The sequence below is a fragment of the Cibotium barometz genome, chromosome 58, assembly GCF_041138505.1.
Source record: "Cibotium barometz isolate CiBa-2024 chromosome 58, ASM4113850v1, whole genome shotgun sequence".
NCBI classification, from domain to species: Eukaryota; Viridiplantae; Streptophyta; class Polypodiopsida; order Cyatheales; family Cibotiaceae; genus Cibotium; species Cibotium barometz.
This window is the reverse complement of record NC_141103.1, coordinates 10713111-10736384: the sequence shown is the minus strand read 5'-3', so window position 1 is coordinate 10736384 and position 23274 is coordinate 10713111. Positions and strand designations below refer to the sequence as shown.

General features: G+C 40.5%; 1 protein-coding gene across 1 annotated transcript in view; it reads left to right on the top strand.

Annotated features, from left to right (window-relative positions):
* Positions 1-22270, top strand: part of LOC147605888 (uncharacterized) — a 77170-nt gene extending 54900 nt beyond the window's left edge. The window contains exons 9-10 of the mRNA XM_086792560.1: positions 21427-21587; positions 21926-22270. Coding sequence (XP_086648686.1) covers positions 21427-21587; positions 21926-22031 — 267 coding nt within the window. The 3' untranslated portion in view covers positions 22032-22270. The remainder of the gene's footprint in view (positions 1-21426; positions 21588-21925) is intronic.
* The last annotated feature ends 1004 nt before the right edge of the window (positions 22271-23274 follow it).

The window sequence follows — 23274 nt, the reverse complement described above, 5'->3', positions numbered from 1 at the left end:
GGCCTAAGGACTAAGGACTAAGCCCTTGGGTCGGCCGAATGAGCCATAGCCTCCTTGGTTGGCAAAAAGGCCATGGGCCATCTAGCCCGTTTTGGTGGCCTAAGGCCTACCCCATGCCCATGTTCAAGGGATACAATACCCCTTCTTGGGGAAGCCCTAAGGGCTAACCACCCTTCTACATACAACTAAATGCTTCTCCTATAGATTCTTGGTGTCCTGTTACAAACCAAACACTCTGAACACCTGACGTCATTCTAGAGGGATACTCATAGTACGGACTGACACTGCTTCATGTTTAAGAAAATGCACATAGGACAAAGACCATGTATAGGACTTCACGATAATAGAATGAGGGTGTAGTAATAAAAAGAGCAAAGCTTTTATAACTATAAGGGTAGGGAGATGTTAAACCCATTTTACTGCTAAAGATGATTTTTTTGCTACAATAGGATCATTTCTCAACAGCGACAATAGCAGCAAAATATTGCTGCTCAATAGCCAAAATATTGCTATTGTGATAGCAAAAATAGCAATGAAATAAATGCATGAAAACAAAGGTAGACTCCCCAGTCTACCTCAGCTCTTTTTAAAAAAAATTAAAATAGAGTCATAGTTTTGTGATACAAACATAAGCTTGAAAAAGATATAAATTGAGAAGAATGCAAGTGTGTCCAATATGTATTATATTTCGCAAATTATTGGGCCTTTGTCCATATATACAAAAAATAAATCAAAGAAGAGGAGGCCACTTGAAATCTTGATCGGATTCTGAGTGCTCATCATCAACTTCGTCTGTCTCTTTACTTCCTTCTCCCACTTCATGCTCATAGTCTGGATCTTCCTCTTCCCCTTTCCCTTCATCCTATATACATGCAAACATAAGCAAGGTAAGTTTAATATAATAAAAGACAATTAGATATAGATAAGAGAAGGGTTGTTTCACTACTTACCTTGTCTTTTTGAGTCCCCAAAATGGACTTGTCCAAATGTGCGCCTCTTGTACACATCAATGCCCATAATCGGAGGGCCTTTGTATCCATAATAGTACTCCTCCTTTGTTGGGTCATGCCTAGAAACCTCCCTCTACAAAAAATAATTAAGAAAATATACAATTAGTTAAAGAAAACAATAAAGTACAAGACAAAATGAAAGAGAAGAAGGAAATGATTAGTAAAACAGGTACTTATGAAACGAGCAATGAAGGAGGACATTCCTCTCAAGCGGAAGTGTGAAGTTCCTTGCTTCTGTAGTCAAGAAGCACTCGCCACTTCTTGTTGTTGAAAATAATGTGGCTTCTTTCTCACGAAGCTTTATGCGAGCCTCCACTCCTTCTCTAAGCAAATGATGGGCTTTTCCAAATTGGTCTTCTCCGCTCTCTTGATGTTTTGTCTCCTATAGAGCGAAATCTTTATTCTTCTCTTCATTCACTCCTCCGAGAAGAAAAAGCTTGCATGTGGAACGACGAAATCCACCTTAAGCACATAAATGACATATTGATTTAAGGGCTCGTGTTGTGATTTCCACTTCTTAAGGAAGTTTGTAAGCTCCGAGTTAGCAAGTACATGCATCGGTTCATGACTTGCTTCCCTCGTGCATCCATCACGAGGGCACCATTGACATCCATGTTGTATGATAGGGTTCATAGATCAAATAGTGGAATCAATCTCCTCATTTGGGGGTGGCTCAAAATGAGCAAATGAAGAGCCCCCGCTATTGGGGAGACGACTCAAGAGACCTAGTGCTACTTTTGCTAAAGAAAAAGTAGCCTGCTCCCCCTGCTAACGCATCTACTATGCCCCAAACTCCCTACTACGTCGTCGTCATGGTGAAGATGGACATGAGGGAGTGGGGGTGGGTCTAGTTGACGTAGGTGGTGTAGGCTCATCACAACCATAAGGTGATGGGCCTGTACCACTCAGACATGTGCCACTCGGACCTATGCTCATCAAAGGTGTGGACTACCCCCATGGAGATGACTAGCCATATGGGATAGATTTCCCATATGGCATCGATTGGCCCAATGATAAGGCAGCCTGTATATAAGATTAAATGACAAGACTTAAAAATGCATAAAGGGTAAACTTTGTGTATGTGAAAAGGTTTTGTTAAACCATACCTATGTTTGAGTTAATTGTGTCCAAGCCTACGACCCATATCGTTCGTTGATGTGATGACAAAGAGCAGATTTGTGACATCTGGATCCTGCAAAGGGATCAATAGACATTACCTATACATACAACCCAACCCAAATACATGAATAAGAGTAAATTTCTTAAAGCATAAAACATTTATAAATAGTTATTTGTAAAGGCCTTATGCATTAAGCTCTATGCATAGATGCATAAATCTCTACGCATAAAGCCTACGCATTGAGCCTTATGCATAGAGCCTATGCATAGAGTCTTATACATAAGGCTCTATCCATAGAGCCTATGCATAGATCCTTATGCATAAAGCTCTATTCATAGAGCCTTATGCATAAAGCCTATGCCTAAAGCCTTATGCATAGAATCTTCTACATAGAAGCCTACGTATAGAGCCTTCTACATAGAAGCCTACGCATAGAGCCTATGTATAGATCCCTATGCATAGAGTCTTATGTATAGAGCCCTTGTATAGAGCCTATGCATAGATCCCTATGCATAGAGCCTATGTATAGATTCCTACGCATAGAGCCTATGTATAGATCCCTATGCATAGAGCCTATGTATAGAGCCCTATGCATAGAGTCTTATGCATAGGCTTTATGCATAGAGCTTAGAAAGAGCCTATGAATAAAGCTAAACCTAAACCCAGCACCCAAGGGTGCAATAAAGGAAAAACTTACATAAGCAATTAAAATAAGAAGAGAGGTTACCTCTTTTTTGTGAAGCCAAAATAGAGGATTAGTGTAAGAGCTACAAAATGAAAGAGGCAACAAAACAAGAATGCTTAAAGCTTAAACAAACGAGACAACATGTGATATTAGAACTTAATTGAGACTTTCTAGAATATTGCTTAGACAAGTGGAGTGGATAGAGATCATAACTTTTGAGGACTTCCGACACGCTCCCCATTGTTAAAGCCAAAGGAAAATTCTCTTTTTTAAGATAAGGATAGTGAAAATATTGATAGCTCCCCCTCCAATATAGCCACCTACTTGCGGGTATCTAGTCCTAACTTGACTTAACCAATATTCTAGATGGCCTATAATAATGCCCCATATCTCTATGCATAAGCTCCATGCATAGAGCCTTATGCATAAATATCTATGCATAGAGGCTTATGCATAAGGGCCTAAGGCTTCTGTATAAGCTCTATGCATAAATCTTGCATCTCATGCATATAGCCTTAATGCATAAGGCTCATACAAATAGAGCTTCATGCAAAGATCCTTAATGCATAAGCCTCATGTATAGGCATTATGCATAGAGCCTTAATTCATAAGGCTCGTGCATGCATAGAGTCTTAATGCACAAGGCTCATAAATGCATGAGGCCTCATCCATGCATAAGGCTCCTACATGCATAAGGCCTCAAGGTAGAACATATGCAAGAAAAATAAACCCCGACACCCAAAAACAAAAAAAAGCAAGGTAAAGAGGCTTACCTCCTATGCTTGTGGAGAAGACTTGTATGCAGTTGATGTTCTTGGAGAAGAAACCCTAAAACTAGCCACAAAAGTAAATTTTCTAGCTATGCATAAGGTCATGCATAAATCTTTATACATAAGATGTATGCATAAATCTTTATACATAAGATGTATGCATAATGCTTTATTCATAGAGCTTTAAGCTTAAAGCTTTATGCATGCATTAGCTCTATGCTTTATGTATAAGCTTAGGCATGCATAAATCTTCATGAATAAGCTTAGGCATGCATAAATATTTATGCATAAGATTAAAGTTTTATGCATGCATTACCTCTATGTTATATGCATAAGCTTAGGCGTGCATAAATCTTTTACATGAAGCTTAGGCATAGAGCCTCATGCATAGATTCTTAATGCATAAGGCTCATACATTGAGCCTCATACATTGAGCCTCATGCAAAGAGCCTTAATGCATAAGCCTCATGCATAGAGCCTTAATGCATAATGCTCATGCATGCATAAGTCCTCATGCATAAGGCCTAGAGGCAAAACACATGCAAGAAAAATAATCCTCGAAACTTGAAGGTGAAAAAATAAGAAAGGTAAAGATCAAGAGGCTTACTTCTTATGCTTCTGATAAGGCTTGTATGCGGTTAATCTTCTGATAAGGCTTGTATGCGGTTAATCTTCTTGGAGAAGAAATCCTAAAACTAGCCACAAAAAGAAAAGTTTTTGGTCATGCATAAAGCTTAATGAATCTTATGCATAAGATGTATGCATAATGCTTTATGCATAAAGCCTTATGCACTAAGCTTTATGTATAAGGCTCATGCATAGAACCTAATGCATAGAGTTCATGAATAGAGCTTAATGTATAAGGCTCATGCATAGAACGTAATGCATAGAGCTTAATGTAAAAGGCTCATGCATAGAGTCCCAAATGCTGAAGCCTCATGCATAGAGCCATATGCATTAAGATTTATGCATAGAGAGCATGCATTGTCTCATGCATGAAGCCTCACACATAGAGCTCATGCATAGAGCTTAATGCATAAGGCTCATGTATAGAGTATCATGCATGAAGCCTCATGCATAGAGTTTCATGCATGAAGCCTCATAAATTAAGATTTATTCATAAAGCTCATGTATAAAGTCTGATGCATAGAGTTCATGCCTAGAACTTATGCATAGAGCTTAATACATAAGGCTTATGCATAAGCCTCATAAATATAGCCTTTGTGCATAGATCATCATACATAAGGCTCATGCATAGAGCCTCATGCATGCATACGACCTAGAGGTAAAACATATGCAAGAAAAATAATCCGTGGCACACCCGAAGGTACATAAATAATAAAGAACAAGGTCAAGAGGCTTACCTCTTATGCTTGTGAGAAGGGCTTGTACACTGTTGATCTTCTTTGGAGAAGAAACCCTAAACCTATCCAAAAAGCATTAAGATAAGAGTTTTTATTTATTTCTTTGGAGAAGAAACTCTAAACCTAGCCAAAAAGCATTAAGATAAGAATTTTTATTTATTTTTTTAAAAAAACTATTAATACAAATACAAGAATTCAAGAGAGCAAACAAGCATACAAGATAGAAAGGTGAAGGGGCTTATCTCTTATGCTTGTGAGAAGCGATTGTACATGGTTAATCTTCTTTGGAGAAGAAACCTAAGATCAGCAAAGTTTCTATTTATAAAAAACTATTAATATAACAAGTTAAGTATTCAAAAGAGCATACAAGCAAGCATAAAAGAGGCTCCCGGGCTCTGTCATCCTGGACCCCATCTGGTTGTTATGGCCTTTGCCCCCCGAGGTGGTAGCCTTGGGAGAATCCGGGGCTGGGAAGTCTTGGGCTTGCCACCATTATGTTTCATTTTTGCATTCTAGACAAGCAAGAGTGCATCTTCAAAGGTGGCTGGCTGAAACATACGCACCTCCCATTGGATTTGCGTGTCAAGGCCATACAAAAACTACCCTTTCTTGTCCAAATCAGATAAGCTTAATTGCAAACATAAAGTCAAAATTCTATTTGTAAACTGAAGGACTTGTTGTGCGTTTTGACGTGCCCCCCTGAACTCGTCTCTTCAAGTCACTCAAGGTAGTGGGGCAGTAGAAACCACTACTTAAGGTCATCACGGACAAACTTGTCCCACTACCTAATCTGGTATGGGCATGAGCCCATTGATTTCACCAAGGAAAGGCCTTACCTTCCAAGTACCAACTGGCTAAGATCACTCTGTCAATATCTGTTTTTCTAACTCCGGTGGCAAAGTAAGCTTCAAACTGATGCAACCATGAGTAGAGAGTTGTGGGAGATCGAGTTACCATTATACTTACTGAAGTTCATTTTCTCGGAAAAATGATTTGAGGGTGTCGCCGGTGTCAATCAAAGCTGCTAGGTAATGCTCGTGCTCCAGGCATCGCATGGCTTCGTCTTCACGTTGTCGGATCTCCACTGCACGCATCTACAACTCAAGCAAAGAGCTGAACTGCGGCGGCGACTGTGACCTCGCGAGAGGGTCTCTGTGTTGAGGATCTAGAATTTGGGATACGGAAGGAGATGAAAAACGCGACAACGGGTATGCTCTTCTAGAGCCAAGATCTACACCTTCTGCTCGTCGAACTTGGTTGTCTGGTCTGCGACTCCTTGCATCATTTGCTGGAGCATATCTGTAACACTCAAGCCTGGTGCCCTAGTTGGGCTGCCTGGTGCACTTTGGTCCCATGGTTCTTAGTCTTTCTTGTCGTCGAAGCTTGCCATAGCAACAAATGCACTTCCTTTTTGGAATTCAATATGACCATCCACTATCTGGTGGGAGACGTCCGGAGGCTTCTCGAGGACGAAAACCATCCATCCTTCGAGGGACAGGAGTCACTCCAAAAAGGGTAGTCCACTGGCGTCCGCCGAGACAACCAACCACATGAGCAAAAAAAAATTGATTTCTTTGCTATATCTTTGCACTTGAAGTAGGCTCTGATACCACTGTTGTTGAGAGAGGGAGAGAGACGAGACAAGAGACACCACATACGCTCCATAAGAATGAATCATATTAGTCACAAGTCACATATATAGCTCCAACACCCCCACTCAAATAAAGGTCTCCAGCCTGCGAGTAAAAAAACGCTTGGGAGCACAAGAGAAAAACCCGAGCTCCTACATATAAATGTACAATGCCACCGTAAAGTCCATGTGCAATGTGCTTCTATATACAAAGTACAAAGAATAAATGTGCATGATATGAAGTAATGTGTGAAGTGTCCTAAAGTCTATAGGCTATGTACAAGTCTAGACAAAATTGACATGACATGAGATGTGCTAATCTCCAAAAAGAGAGGCCGCCGCAACTCCAAGTTCTGATTGCAAAAGTGTAAACCGAGGTTCATGGATTCCTTTGGTGAGAATGTCTGCAATCATTTGATCAATTGGACAATGTTCTACCATTATTGCTCCTTTTCTTACTTCATGTAGAACATAGTGATAATGAACTACAATATACTTGGACTTCCTATGTTGCACGTAGTCCTTGGCTAGGCTAATAGCACTTTGGCTGTCACATCTAAGAGGAGTGCTTGAGGAAGGAGAATGACCAATATCAGCAAGCAATTGTCAAAGCCAAACCAATTCACGAGCTGCTAAAGATAAAGCTACATATTTAGACTCTGTAGTAGAAACTACAATACAGTGTTGTTTCTTACTAGCCCAAGATACCAGACAGCCATTGATAAAGAAGCAATTACCACTGGTGGATTGCATAGACAAGTTAGAGCTTGCCCAATGAGCATCTGAATAACCCAAAAGATTAAGAGAAGTTGATGAAGATATGTCTTCTTGACGGCGATATACAAGTCCGAAATCTGCAGTGCCCTTCAAGTACTTCAAAACACGTTTAGCTTGAGACCAATGTCTTGCAGATGGAGAGGACAAGTATTATCCTAATAGATTTGCTGCAAACAGAATATCAGGATGAGTGCTAATGCCCACAAATTGAAGACAACCAACAAGATTAGCATAGGGTGATTTAAAGCTAATGATTCAGCCTCAATATTTGCAGAAGTGCTCCTAGTAGAGTTTGCAAGACAAGGAGTGTTTGTCGAATGTGTAGTAGCCAATCCAAACTTTTGAACAATATCTTGGATAAACTTTGTTTGACGAAGAAGCAAAATACCATTGTGAACGATACCTTTGAACTTGAATACCAAGGCATGAATGGATGTCGCCAAGATCCACCATATCAAAGGCTGAGGTAACCTTTTTTACTTGTTGCATGAAAGATAGATTAGTAGACACAAATATAGTGTCATCCTCAACATAAAGGGCCAATATCACAAAATGGTTATCCACATTGCGCTTGATATAAAGATTTGGATCAGAGAAGCAAGAAACAAACCCCTGAGATGTGAGAAATTGATCAATCTTGATGCACTATGATCATGAAGCTTGTTTTAGTCCATATACAAAGCCCGGTGGAGTTGGCATACAAGATGTTCCTTTTCGGGAATTGTAAATTCTTTAGGTTGCTCCGTATATATTTCCTCCTTTAAGTCTCCATTAAGAAAAGTTGTTTTAACATCCATTTGATGTATTTCCAAATCAAACTGAGTTACAAAAGCTAGTAGTACTCGAATGCTTGTACTACGAACTACGGGTGAAAAAGTGTCATGATAGTCAATCCTTGCAATTTGTGAGTATCCCTTTGCAACTAAAAGAGCTTTGAATTTATCAAAGGATCCATCTGCCTTTGTTTTAGTCTTATGAACCCACTTACATTTGATAGGAGTACCATCAGAAGGTGGATTGGTAAGAACCCATGTACCTTTCGAGATCAAAGACTCATATTCAGCTTCCATGGCTTCCTTCCATTGTTCCTTTTGTGGAGAGGACATAGCTTCTACATAAATTGAAGGATCTTCACAAACAGCCAATACGTGATTAAAGGTTTCAAGGTCATCATCATATACATGATTTGCACCGTGCTCAAGTTCAATAGAAAGATCAACATAGATATCAAGATCTGTAGCAGTCTCCTTTGAACCGTAGAATGAACATCAATAGACTTGTCTCCAATATCCATCAAAAGAGTGTTGTCATCATGTAAATAATTGTCCAAATGTAGAAAAGGAAAAGAAGTGAGTAATGTTTTTGTAGCATCAGCATCATCTGTGGACCACGAACCTCCCATCAATTGCTCATTGAATATAGCATCTCGACTAACAATTAAGTCAATATTAGATAAAGTGGGAAAAATCCCATTCCCATGAAAAAAGTGGGGGTATGGTAAACTCATCCAAAATTTTGTCAAAATATATTCATGTGACATATCGTTGGAAAGAGCTTGAAAAGTAGAATCTAGATCTACTTTGTCCGACAAATTTGGAGTTTGCATGTTCAAGTTATGGCCAAAATAAATTTTTTAAATACATTCCCATTTTGAGGGATTTTTCCCATTTTATCTAATATAGTCTTAATTACCTTTTGAGAACTTCGATCGTAAAACTTGTAACCCTTTGTTGTCAGAATAACCAATAAAAATAACCTTCAAACTTGAAGGTTCTAGCTTGTGTCATGTCTCTTTTGGGACATAAAAACAAGCAATACACCCAAAGACTTTGAAATGTGAAACAAAAGGAGTTTGGCCTGTCCAAGCTATGATTGGAATCTTACGAGAAGGTGCTATAGTTGGAAGATGATTTTGAACAAAAACGACTGTCCTCAATACTGATTCTGCCCAAAAAGAGTGAGATAATCCAGAATGAATAAGCATGCATCTGATTGCATTCAAAATTGTACGATTCTTTTGCTCTGCAACTTCATTCTGTTGGGGAGAATATGGAATGGTATACTCATGGTGGATGCTGTGGTTGATGCAATGATCATGAAATAAGTTGGAAGTATATTCACCACCATTATCACTTCGAAGAATTTTGACTCTTCGACCAGTGTGATTCTCCACAGATATTTGGTACCTCTTAAATGTGTCCAATGCTTCTCATTTATGTCGTAGCAAAAAGACATTTGTATACCGTGAATAGTCATCAATAAAAGTAATGAAGTAACGATAGCAAGACGGATGGAGGAAAGGGTACACAAATATCAATATGAATGAGATCCAAAAGATTATTTGAATGAATATTTGTAGACATTGGAAATGGCTTACGATGATGTTTGCCTAGAGCACAATATTCACATATCCCCATATACGGGTGAGATTTGAGGTCCATACCTCTCACAAGATCATGAGACTATGAATATCAAGAAGCTTTGAGAAATTTGAGTGAGCAAACCGATGATGCCATAGTTTACAATCTAGATCTCCTAGAGCTGTAACAACATTTGCAACATCCTCATTCAATGAAAGTTCAAAGAGAACCACAATAGTGGTGCCATCCATTTCGATGCGACACTCTGTATTATCAAATCCAACAAATAGACCAAGATCCACAAGCTGCGCAACAGAAAGTAAGTTTCTTTGTAAATCAGGAATATATAAAACTCCTCGCAATATTTTGGTTGAGGAAGAAGTTCCCAAATACAAGTCACCAATACCCATTACTTGGCAAGTTGTATTATCAGCAAGATAAACCACTTTCTTGATAGGAATTGGATGATAATTGTGTAACCATTGCAAGTGATATATCATGTTGCCCCACCAGTAGCACCAGAATCAACAATAAAGAGAGAACCATCACAAACATGTAGTACCTTTTCTGGAGAGACATTATAATGAACCATCACAAACATGTAGTACCTTTTCTGGAGAGACATTATAATGAACCAAATCAGCCTCTTGAGATGAACATTATCTTCATCACATGAGGATTTGGTTGAGTAGCATAAGCTTGATTTCGAGCTTCATCATAACGCCTCTTGAAGCATCGACTGGGATGAATGCCTTGTGCTCCCACAATATTGACAAATTGCAGAAGAGGAAGAACCCCTTAATAAATGAGGTTACTTATTTGTAATACCGTGTTCTTCATCGTACTCTCGTGCCCAACATTCAGATACCAAGTGACCAGTTTTGTCACAATAAGAACAACCCTTTTGAGGAAATCTCAAACGACAAGAATTACCTCCTCTTTGGAAGCCACGAGATGTAAATTGGGAGGAGGAAGAAGGGCGTTACTGAAATGGACGTCTCCGGACAGCAAAGGCTGTCTCTAATTCTGTACTCTTGGGGGCAATCATGACTGTTTCATGAGTTACCGACGTCTGACGTTAAGAATATTCAATCGAAGAAATACATGTATGCTCAAAGTCAATTCCATCCTTGTTAGATAATATAGTGACAATATTATCATACAAAGGATCCTTCACCATATCAAGGTGTGTAACCAATTGAGTTCGAGGAATAGGATCCCCTGTAGAGCAGAAAGTTGACTCATAATACCTTTGAATGATTCAATGTGACTATACATGGATGTACCTACCTTGAATTGAAGGTTGCCTAGAAGATTACGGAGATACAGAATCTCTGTAATAGTTTTCTTCTCAAACATAGTGATAAGATAGTCCCATCATATAGCATATGACGTGGCTAATGGATAAACATCTAGCATGAGTGAATTGTTAAGGGCAGAAAGTATATACCGACGAGCAGCCTTATCAACGAGTCCACAGTGTGCATGATCAATTTTCCACTGTTCAAAAATAAAACCTTCAGTAATAATAACATCATTCTAAAGTGGATCAATAGGTTGAGGAGGGCATGCAAGAATACCAAGAACAATATTTGCCAATTCGTCTCCTTCCAAAATTAATCACATCTTGTATTTCCAACCAGGAAATCCTTGGCCTTGGAAAAGAGGAACAGAACGCTACCCAGAAGGAAAGTTAACAAGTATGGTGTTTACCATGTCGGGTTGTGAGAACACGTACAAGATAAGATCGCAGAACTTACAGACCATGTACGAAATATGAGAAATGTAGCCAAAAATAGGCATGCACCAGACGACGAGCATAAAGTGATCATGTAAAGAATAGAACGTGAACCAAAAGTAGAACTCTAAAAGTGGAGACCGGTGTCTCATGCACATAAGCAATTTTAGAGGTCCATAAAAGACGAAAATAATAATAAGAAAACGCATCACGTTAAGAAAAAAAGCACCGCGTTATGATGCAACTTGCACGGTAAGTTTTGTATCTAATTGTAGCTTGTACAGCAAGCATCCATCTGAAGCTTTCACAGAAAGCTTTGACGATCAAATCCTGCTTACGACTCAGAGAAAACTACCTATTTGCTCTCACAAAGAACCTAATTTACTATTTTAGATGCAGTTTGCCTGAACTGTCCTAACTTTTGACTCAGATGTTCGATTAACAAACCGTTTTAATAGGATTCACCAGTCATGCAAGTTGTGTCATAACGCGGTGCTAGCACTGTACCATCTACACACCAGCACCTGGTTTTGGTTTTAAGGACACGATTAAGAAAGAATTCTGATTACAACAAGTGGAGCTATAAAAACATGTAGGCAACATATAATCAAAGAACCAATCAACCCTACACAAAACTGTTACCAAAGATCAATCTTGTAAGACATGAAATCATAATCATAAATTGAACAAAAAGACGTAGATGCTTCCCTTATGATTAGAATCGCTTTGATACCATGTTGAGAGAGGGAGAGAGATGAGACAAGAGACACCACATACGCTCCACAAGAATGAATCATATAAGTCACAAGTCACATATATATAGGCAAGACCTAGAGTGAGTTAGGGCTAGCTATATATAGCTCCAACAACTGTAACATGCAGAAGCTTCAGAGAAGATCGGTAACTTCAATGCTTAGAAAATCAGCACTCTTTTCGTGAGACAGAATTAATGCACAAACTGAATGAAGATGTGCAAAAAATAGAGAGAGAGAGGGAGAGATGGAGAGGACATAGTATTGGGTCGCAAATACCCTCAGTAGGGCCCCCACCACGGATGGTGTATTTGCTTTATTAGAATGATGTAAGTCTGAAAAGAAAATACAAAAATCTTAACCTTTCTTGGCTGAGAAAACTCTGCCCTTGACCTGCAGTCGTTCACCCCTTTCCTTTAGCAATTCCTTGGCTTGTCTAGCCCTTGTATGCTTGAGCTCTTGGTGAAATTTGAGATGAAACAATGGGATTGTGGGCTCCTCTATTCATACTACTCTAGGATGAGGAGTTGGCCAGCTTAAGTCTAGGGTTGGCTACTAGCACTAAATTGTCCCACGACTGATAACAGCATTTAATGCTAGAAAAATCCCATAAAAACTGCGCTTCATTCCCTAGATGCCTCGTCTTTATGCGCATGACTCCTTAGGGAGACTGGGCATAGTCTTTAGCCTGTTTGGGGACTAGGCAACCTCAATGGGCTACCCCCATACTTGCCCTTACAGCTATAACCAGGTTGTACAGCATGTATGCTTTCCCCTAATCTGCTACTAGGGCTGTCCTAAAGCCTTCCATGGTCGGTGGGTTCAGCCAAGGCCTTCTTGGCCCTCATGGGGGTGCTTTGACACCATCCCCATGCCCACATTAAGACTTGGGGTAGCCCTATGGGTTGGCCCCTTGTTCTAAAAGCAAACCCTAACTATCTACACAATGATCTGGCATCCGGTACCATACCAGATACACAGAATCACTAACATCATTCCAAAGGGAGACTTACAGCATGGAATGGTACTGTTCCATGTGTAGGACAGTGCACACCTGACCTTGGACTTCTGTGCAGGACAATGCACACCTAACCTTGGACAACTGAGATGGATCCCTTGTTGACTCATCCCGGGCGGCTTGGCTCACATGGGACCAGTTCACCATCCCAAGTCCTGCACCTTCTGTACAGATATGTCTACGTAGCATCCAAGTGGGGGATGCATGTGACAGGAACTAGAGAAGAAATTCGCACAGCAGTGATTAGGACATATTTAAAGAAGGTCATGATTGCTTTCCATGCATCAATGGACCTAGCCGGAGTAAGAAGACACTACTACAGCCGATTATGATTTTAGAAACCTTCATCAAAATACAACAACAACAAGTACAACAAAGGGAAGCTGCAGATAGGGTGGTTACGACGGTAGAAGTGGTTCTTGCTTCCTGGCATTACTAGTAGGGAGGTTGTAAGGAACCCTACCCATACTGTCTTGGATGCCTCGTTCTTGGCTAGCCGCCGACAAGCCTACAATCCATGTGCAGTAATAAGGTGATGTGAGGGATTTGTCATTGTTGAGGAGATCTCCTCCAAGGTACTGACAACAAGGTGGACATCAAGTAGTTGCATACATGGTTACTTTGACAACAGATAGGGGTTGGGTGCAATTATCGCTATTGTTATCCTTTGCTTTTGGCCACCTAACTAAGATTGATGGTAAGAAATCCCAAGATAGTTTTGCTGGATGAGGCCACAAGCACATTGGATGTAGAAGCAAGGCTACTGGTGCAAGAAGCATTGAGGAAGACAGCTACAAGGAGGATAGTGTACTTGAGATTTTTTAAGAAAGGAGAGCTTCATTTCAAAGGGGTTATGGGGTTCTCTATCGTGGGTCGCCAAGGTGTTAACGAGGAAAATGACCTAACAGAGAGAACAAAAGAAACAGGAAAAATATAGAGAAAACCCAAGAGTTTCCATTGATTCTCTTAGCTAAAATCCATGATTGCCAATAATACGTGAATGCACATATGAAAAGTACCAAGGTAGATGATGGCCCAAGGTAGGTAAAGGGTGGCGGCCCTCAGGGTAGGTGAAGTTAAGGTTTATGGCGGCTAAGGGTGGTTCCTATATAATGCATGCACACGGGCTTAACAGCTCGCAAGTCCTTCCAATTTCCACCAAGTCTCCATAATTTCCACCAAGTCTCTCCAACTCCTTCCAAATCCCTCGAATTTCTCCCAGTTTTCCCATTTTTTTAAAAATTCCCAATTTCTTCAAATTCTCCTATTTTTTCCCAACTCCTTGCAATTCGTTGCAGCTCCTCTAAATTTTATTTCTCTAAAACTTCACCAGTTTCTCTCAGTCATTTTAGTTTTTTATATTTTTTCAAATTTATATTTTATTTTTTCTTAATTTTATTTACAAAAAATGTCACACATAAAGTACTTATGTAGATGTGCACTTTGCATACTTGACTAGAGGTGCACTTGATGTACTTGTTTTTGGGATGTTTATCGAGAATGCCATACCTAAATTACACAAGTACATAGTTTTTTGGAGAACGAATTTTGTGTTTACTTGGCTACTAGGATATTAAAAGTGTGGATACAAGTGACCATAATGGGAACCTATGAAATAAGATGTACCTTTACATGTGGTTCATAGATAAGGTAATGCGAATATATGGTCGGCATGGTTTCTAGGTCTAAGAAGCTCAAATGGACCTTTCCTTGAATGGTTTTAAATGTTTCTAGTGTTGTTGTGGAAAGGTGTATCGAATATGGGCATTACTATTTTTTCAAATAATTATTATCAAAATAGAAATATGCAATATATGGCAACCTCAAGAGTAAGTAAAAATATAGAACTGTAAATTGTTTCCGGTATTATTGTAGAAAAGTGTATCAAATATGGGTGTTGCCATATACGAGTTCTAATACTGAGAGTAAAGAATCATAATTAAGATAATAATTATTTTTTTGGTAAGCTGAGGAGTAAGTAGCTATCAAATGTGTTCTATACAAGTTTTTAAAGTGAAAGATTTCATCAGAGCAAGGGAAAAAGTCAACTACTTTATAGAGTTATTAATTGGGATCCCACAATTTTCCTATACTCTATGCTAGTATAAGTGCAACATCTACACTCGGGCATGTCACTACCTACTATAAAGCTACTTGGGTCACTCTAACATTTGGGATGCACATAGATTAATGGGTAGATATAGAAGAATACGACAAAAGTCGAATTCTAATGAAGATGCAAGCCAACAGATCACCTATGGTGTATTCAAAATCCAACAAGTTGCTAGAAATTTGAAATATGATTATCTTGTCCCATCACAAAATGCTCCTTTGCCAAGAATGATATAGAGATAAAAGCCTAAGGTAAATTATTACATCAAAGGAGGGGCACATTGATATGAATGGTGGGATCCTTAGTGGCTTGGATTCGGGAGGGCTTAGCACTCTAGTGGATGGCCTATAATCATGTGATTATGCAAGGGTAAGGGTCACAACCCCTCCCCAATGCATGTTTGTTGCAACATATCTACCCATGTGTCCCTTTTACTTTTTCTCTTCATCATTGAGGCCTTGATTAGCTTTTTAATATTGTACAATACAAGTCTTTAGGGACCTATCCTCCCTTTTTATAGGCTAGAGAAGCACAACGCTTCCCCAATTCTTATTTATTACAACATAGCTACCCTTGGTCCTTTTAATTTTTCTCTTCATCTTTGAGGCCTTGATTAGCTTTTTGATCTTGTATAATATAAGTCTTTAGGGATGTAGCCTCCCTATCTACAGGCTAGAGGAACTTGTGGATGTGGAGTTCATAAATGATGACATTGGTGCTATCTAGAGGCTAGAGAAGCTTGTGGATGCGGAGTTCATAACATCAAGTCACCCCATCTAGCCTTTTTACCTTTCGAGTCTGGCTGATCACAAATGTACTGCAAAGACTGGTGATCTGTGGATATGCTAGGTACGCTTAATATTCCCAATCTTCAACCAAGGGGAGAGCTACATAAGGATTTTCTCTTACCCTACATCTTGACTTGCACCATTTGGATCATGTACACAATGGGATTTTACAAGTGTTATTATGTGCAAAGTTAGTACCTTGTTTAAGGGACAAGTTTGTGGCTAGCCTTTTCTATGCTTGAGACTCCCTTTGCCCCATTTCTTCAAGTCACTATAACTTGTCATAATAATAAGAAGAGAGTAGTCATTGGTGTAGAACGATCTTACCCCCATAGTCTTTTGAACATTAGACACTGCCATAATGTTAATGATAGCAACCACATGGCCACTTCTAACCTTTTACGACTACTTTTGAGGTATCATTCTCTCTTATAGATGATACAAAAAAATCTTTGAGGGGTCATGAACCTCTTGATGGACCATAGCAATGTATGTGTTATTATTTGAGTAGCAAGGGTGTGGGGTCATGAATCTCTTGATAGGCTATAGCAATGGATGCATTATTGATCGAGTAGTTGAGCTGGGCCAAATATTAGATAGGGTGCCTCAAGATTGGGGGTGAATGTTTGTGTTCCTCCATGGCCACTCTTACAGTCCCATTGTAGTTGGGATGGAGAGTGGCTCATCATAAATCTTAGTAATAAATAAGGGTTGTGTGGACCTCCTACTCATACGTTAATAGGAGAAATCAACAAACCCCAAAACGCATGCACATGAGAGGCCAAGGCATGTGCATTTGTCAAAAGTGCGCAGTGGAAAGCAAGAGACATAGGCATAGAGAGAAAGAGAACAAATCTGCATAATGATGAAGAAGCAATGATACAATCAGTCTTGTGCAAGGGGTGGTCCCGGTATGTGTGGGCAGATGAACTACTCCCCTAAGGGAGGACCTGGGCCTGGAAGCCCCTGTTAGAGTGAGTACAAATGACAAGGAGGCAAGCCTTATATAGCCCCAAGATAAGCTGGCCGACTTGCTCCAGAAAAGTCTCACAACTGGACAAAAATAAACATGTGATAATGGGTGGCCAACCCTACAACAAAGGCTGCCTAAACCTGAGGAAAAAATAAGGTTCTACCCGGGATAGATTTGGGCACCCCTTGATACACAACTTGGGCACACTACCAGGAGATGAATAATGCTAACACCCCCTCTCAGATCCTAGGAGAGAAACCGGTCCAAGGAGATGGAAAAGGAAACCTCCAAAGCAAGTCGAAAAGTCGATCTACTCCCGCCTCTGCCACCTACTCCAAGAAACTGCTCCCGATTTAGAAGGCCAGCAAATTCCAAAGAATGAACCACCAGATGTCCATATCTCCAACCCAATCTATATCACACCTGTCACACAATGTGCTTCCTCTTCAGCCCAAGAAAGGATGTCATCTGACTCTCTACCTCCAAGAAAAATGTGCTCCTTAGAGAACACACTGCCAAATTGTCTCCCTATTGGCACCTCCTCTAGACACCCTAGAGGCCCACAATGTCTACATTAGCTCTAGTACTCAAGCCTCCAACTCTGAGCTTGTTGAGCACCAATCTCCAAATACAAGGTTTCCGGATCTCCATGTATCCGTTGGTCCAAGAATGCGGTGAAAACCCTGAGAACCTAAAGGAAACACTTGTACACCAGTAAAACTATGCTGAACTGGCACAAACTCATAGACCCGCTCTGCTGTCGAGAACGGACTAACTGTCTTCCACACACACCTCGAGGATGAGAATCCAAGTGTGCACCCACTGAAAACTCTAACAAAACAGAGATTGGCCGAGCAAGGGCTCAAGGCCATGTGGGAAGGCACGATTCCTAAAAAAGAACACTTGCCTCCACTGCCTCAAAGAACGCAGATGAGTTAATGCAAAAAACGCTACTATAAACAGCCAACAGCACGTGTACCAAGAAGAAGAAAGGGAAGAGGAAAACACAGCAACTTCAGCAGCTCCTATGGCTACCCCAAATCTACAGAAAACACATCCATAGGTGTCTCCCCTACTTGCTACCTCATATGTGCAGAAAATGTAGCCAGGCTGTCTGCCCTGCTTGCTGCCCCATATCTACAGAAAATGCAGCCATGGTGTCTCCCCTGCTTGTTGCCTCATATCTTTAGAAAACAAAGCCAGGCTGTTTGCCCTACTTGCTATCCCATATCTACAAAACACAGCCAGTAGGGACTGCCACGTACCTCCTTCAACTGCCTAGACAAGGCCAAAACGCTCCCTCCTCTGCAACCAGCAGTATAGAAAAACGGAGAAATCCTTCTCTCTAAATATGCCAAAACACCTTCTGTAGAAGAGCCTCAACCCGGTGCTCTGATACCATGTCAAAAGTGCGCAGCGGAAAGCGTGAGACATAGGCACAGAGAGAAAGAGACAAATCTGCATAATGATGAAGAAGCAATGATACAATCAGCCATGTGCAAGGGGTGGTCCCTGTATGTGTGGGCATGACGAACTACTCCCCTAAGGGAGGACCCGGGCTTGGAAGCCCCTGTCAAATGAGAAGGAGGCAAACCTTATATAGCCACAAGATAAGCTGGCCGACTTGCTCCAGAAAAGTCTCATGACTGGATAAAAATAAACATGTGATAATGGGTGGCCAACCCTACAACCAAGGGCCTAAACATGAGGAAAAAATAAGGTGCTGCCCGGGATAAATCTCGGCACCCCTGCTGATACACAACTTGGGCACACTACCAGGAGATGAATAATGCTAACACATTTGGCTTTGGTACACTCAAGTCTTCTTACTTTGTATTTGTGTAGTAGTAGAATCCTCTAACAAGGGAGCACTAATAGTATACTAGATAGGGTGCCTCAAGCTTGGGGGTGAATATTTGGGTTCCTCCATGGCCACTCTTAGAGTCCCATTGTAGTTGAGATGGAGAGTGGCTCATCATAAAACTTAGTAATAAATAAGGGTTGTGTGGACCTCCTACTCATACATTGTTAGGAGAAATTGACAAACCCCAAATGCATGTACAGAAGAGGCCGAGGCATGTGCATCTAGATTTGGTACACTCATGTCTTCTTACTTTGTGTTTGTGTTGGAGTAGTAGTAGGATCCTCTTATAAGGGAGCACTAATGATCAACTAGTATGCTTGCATTGTGGATTTGAATGATGCATCAACTCATCTTTATATATCGCATGTTGCTTGTTGCATAATGTGTGTGCATTTGTAACAAGGCTCAAGAGATGATGACAACTGTTCTGAGGAAGCTCTTGATGACATTGCACTCTTGATCTCAGAGACTTTAATGATATATGGTGCCATTAACTCACTTTGGCATTGGATTAATGATGAAGCTATCACATCTTGAGAAACTTGCATTCGGAAGGCTTATATCACTTGGCATTGAGTATGGTGTTGGCATTGACATGGAGCCTTATGATAGACATTCGTGGTGGGTGCGGACAAAATGGCAAATGGATGTAGTGTTGTCGTTAAGTGGAAGCTTTGCCATGTGAACAAGGGCTCTGGGCTATTAAACCTTCAAAAAAAAAAAACTAAGGTTTTAAAAACTTTCAAAAGACTATGGCCGACGACCTCTCATTAGTGGTGTGTATGGAGCATGGCAGCCAGCCAACTCTGCGGGTATAGGCAGCATGGAGCTTATTTTCATGATGGCAAAGGAGCCTTCTTGAGCAAGTCGATGGCGCTACAGCATGGCAACCGGCGACGGCATCTGAGATCTCACTTTGGCAAAATCATGGCGGACCAATCAAGAGATGGAGATCACTGGGTGGGTATCCACCTGGCAAAACACAATTAACCTGTTCATTGTGATGTTAGCCTTGATGCAGAGTATAAAAAGGTTCATTGGGATCATGAAAAAGGGGGGACGGAGACGGGGAATCGGGTGGCTGAAGGGTGAGCTCGTGAGGAAGAACAAGAGAGGGGTGAAGAGAACGCCGACAGGCTCCTGAAGTGAGGGGTAGAAGAAGGAAAGAAGAAGAGGAGAGAGAGGGAGAGAAGGAGGCCAAGAGGTTGTTGTCTTGCCATTTGACCTTCTGTGCGTGTGTGTGAAAAGGAGAGACAAGTAGCTCGTGAGGTAGAGAAAAGAAAAGAAGGAGTACATGCTGTCATCGTGTGGAGAAAACGGCCATTATCCTGCTATCGTGAGGAGTGGGAAGAGAAGAAGAAGATCATGGTGCTTTCCAATTGAAGGCTGGAGAGAAGGAGGAGGTTGTGAGAGAAGATCATCAAGGAGTCATTAAACTTGAAGACCAAAAAGTTATTGGTTCCTTTTTTTACCTCAAGAAGTTGATTGCTGCTGTGATCCCCGAGATATGAGACGAATTCTGGCAGGTAGAGAGAGCTCATGTGCTTTATGGCTCTCTTTCCAACGGTGCATTACTACAGGATATGAGACGAATTCTGGCAGGTAGAGAGAGCTCCTGTGCTGTATGGCTCTCTTTCCATAGCCATTACGGTGCTTGGAGTTGTTGATGTTGTGATATTGGGTTTTGTGTTGGAGTGTGAGTTGTGTGTTTGCTCTAGTGTTGATCATCAGTGTGGCCAAGAGAGTGGTGTTGTGAGAAAACATACATCTTAAGGTCTTGTTATCATTCCACTTATCATTCCAAAATGGAGACTATTGGCTCCATTTTGGAGGACCTCATTCACACCCTCAAAGGATGGCGACTCGGACCGTTTTCCACTCACGTGAATCCCATCTTATTTAGTAGTATAGAATCTCAGTGTGTGACGTGTGTGTAGTATTCCCTGCCCCCCACCCTTCTGTTTTTTTTTTTTTTTAATATTGCACTTGGACTTTTCTTGGGAGGTGATTTGGGGCCACTAGACCATGAGGCCACTACACAAATATAGAGACAATGAATAAATGCACATAAATGAATAAATGTCAATTTGTGGGATATCCCAAGGTTGAAAGCAAGGTAAGTATCCCCGTGATAGTTATAGACTCGAGAGTTGTAAAAATCTGGATGCTTACTACCCAATTGAAGGTTTAAGTTGTACAAACCACATGGGAACTTTGAAAAAGTTCCCATGTCATGTGGTTTGCACATGAACATAGACACCGGAGATTTTTCAAAATACCCATGTGGTTTTGCATAGCCAATGGGAAAGAAAAAAAAAAAGCCATCCACAACATGGGTTCTTAAGGATGATTAAAACTTCTTGTGAAATATACCAATATAGCATTAAGTCGCATGTTATAAGCAATCATCTTTTGGATTGGCCAGTCATGCAGCAAGGTAATATTTCCTTTTATTGCTGTGTAGGTCTCGGATGCTAGGAAAATGTCCAATGCAAACTCCAACGCTCTGGCCAAACTAGTGGACTCTAATTGTCCCTCAGAAGTAACTGGCTCGCGTAATTCATACGGTAATGGTGATCCAAATGTGCAGGACGTCCCTCAGAATGATGCATCCCTGCAATTCTGGTTAGTAACCTCATATGTTCTGCATAACTACTCCAACGTCCTTAATTAGAGTTGCTGGCAATTGATAGAGTAAGAGGAAGAGGCAGTGTCGCATAACATTTTTCTCAACAAAGTCACCAAAGTTGGAGGCTAGAGGCTTAAAAATTTGAAGGTTTTTCATGAGATCTTGCAGATTTTTTCTATCTAAGTTTTTTATGAAAATTATAGGTGAAAACAAGAATGTTGCAGGTCCACTGTAATTGCAGGTTTTCTGTGAAGATATGTTGTAAGAGGTCTTCCATATTAAAGTCATTTAAGAGAGTTTATTTGTAAACTGTGTGTTTTGAACCATTATGCAGGGTAGACTCAAGTGAGCAGAGCAATCAAACTTCTGCAGCACCTCCTGTTGCAAAGCGCTCAAAAATAACTGAAGACCTGAATCGATCACCAGAATGTATGGAGTAATTGATGACCAAGTTTATTTATTTTCAACTGTGTGAATATCAACCCTTTCTTTTTGGGCCTTTGACAACTTAAATACATAAGATGTTGTGATGACCAGTAGTAATGGTGTGAAGTATCAAGTAGTAAGAGTATTTATTTTCAACTATCTATGAATACCAACCCTTTCTTTTTTGGGCCTTTGACAACTTAAATTGTTGTGATGACAAGTAGTAATGGTGTGAAGTATCAAAAAAAACTAATTCAAAAGCACTTCTTGTGCCTTAGGTGGCCTTGAAGGGAAAATATTTCCCATAGATATTATAAACTACCTCATGGTTTGTTTTAGATGTATGTTTTGTTGTTTACATACAGTTTGAAAATGTTCATAAACAAAGTACTAAGGGGTAAAGTCTTTGGAAGAGATAGTTCATACTTACACAAGAAGCTTGGGTGTGTGCAAGCAACATGGGAATATTCATGTGGCATGACAAAATTTTGAAGTTCCCCATATGGTTGGCATACCTTTAACACAAGACTTCTTGTATTAGAGTGCTTCAAATTTCCTACTTGGAAAGAAGATACAACCTTGAAAAATGGAGGATTTATGACCACCCGAGGGTAGCTGAGTCGATTAGGTGTTTGAATTCCTGTAGCCAAGGTGTTGGGATCGATACCACTCAGTGCACTGTTGTCGGGGCGTCACCTTTGCAATACCAAAGACAATGTCGTACACATCTTCACTAAAGCTCTAGGCAAATAGCTCTTTTTCTGGACTTTTCTCCCTCTTCACTTTTATGAGGTATGCCTTCAACTTCTTAAGCTCAACTGTATCCTTGTCAAGGACTTCTTCCAGATCAGCTATAGTCTTCCCAAGCTCCTCTGATACGATAGAGTCAGACAAGTCACTTAATCTTCCTGTTACTATTGGAACCCAACTGCCTGCTCTTCATGAAAATCCACTCCTCTACTAGGCTCATGCATGGCATGGCACAAGACAAAAGCTTTATAGAGTCCACTTGGTACTTTGCCACCCATCTCTCGCAGCCCCTCATAAATTTGTTTCTCTAAGTCAGAATTGATTGAATTTACAGAGTTCATAAATTTGTTTCTCTAAGTCAGAAAACTGCAATTACTGTGGACTGGACAAAATGTGTAGTTTATGCGCGCGAGCGCTCCATGTCGCCACGTCCAACTAGCCGACCTTGAATATTGCTGGGCTGGATCCTAGCCTCTGAATCCTCCAAATCTTTCTTGGCTGCTTCGG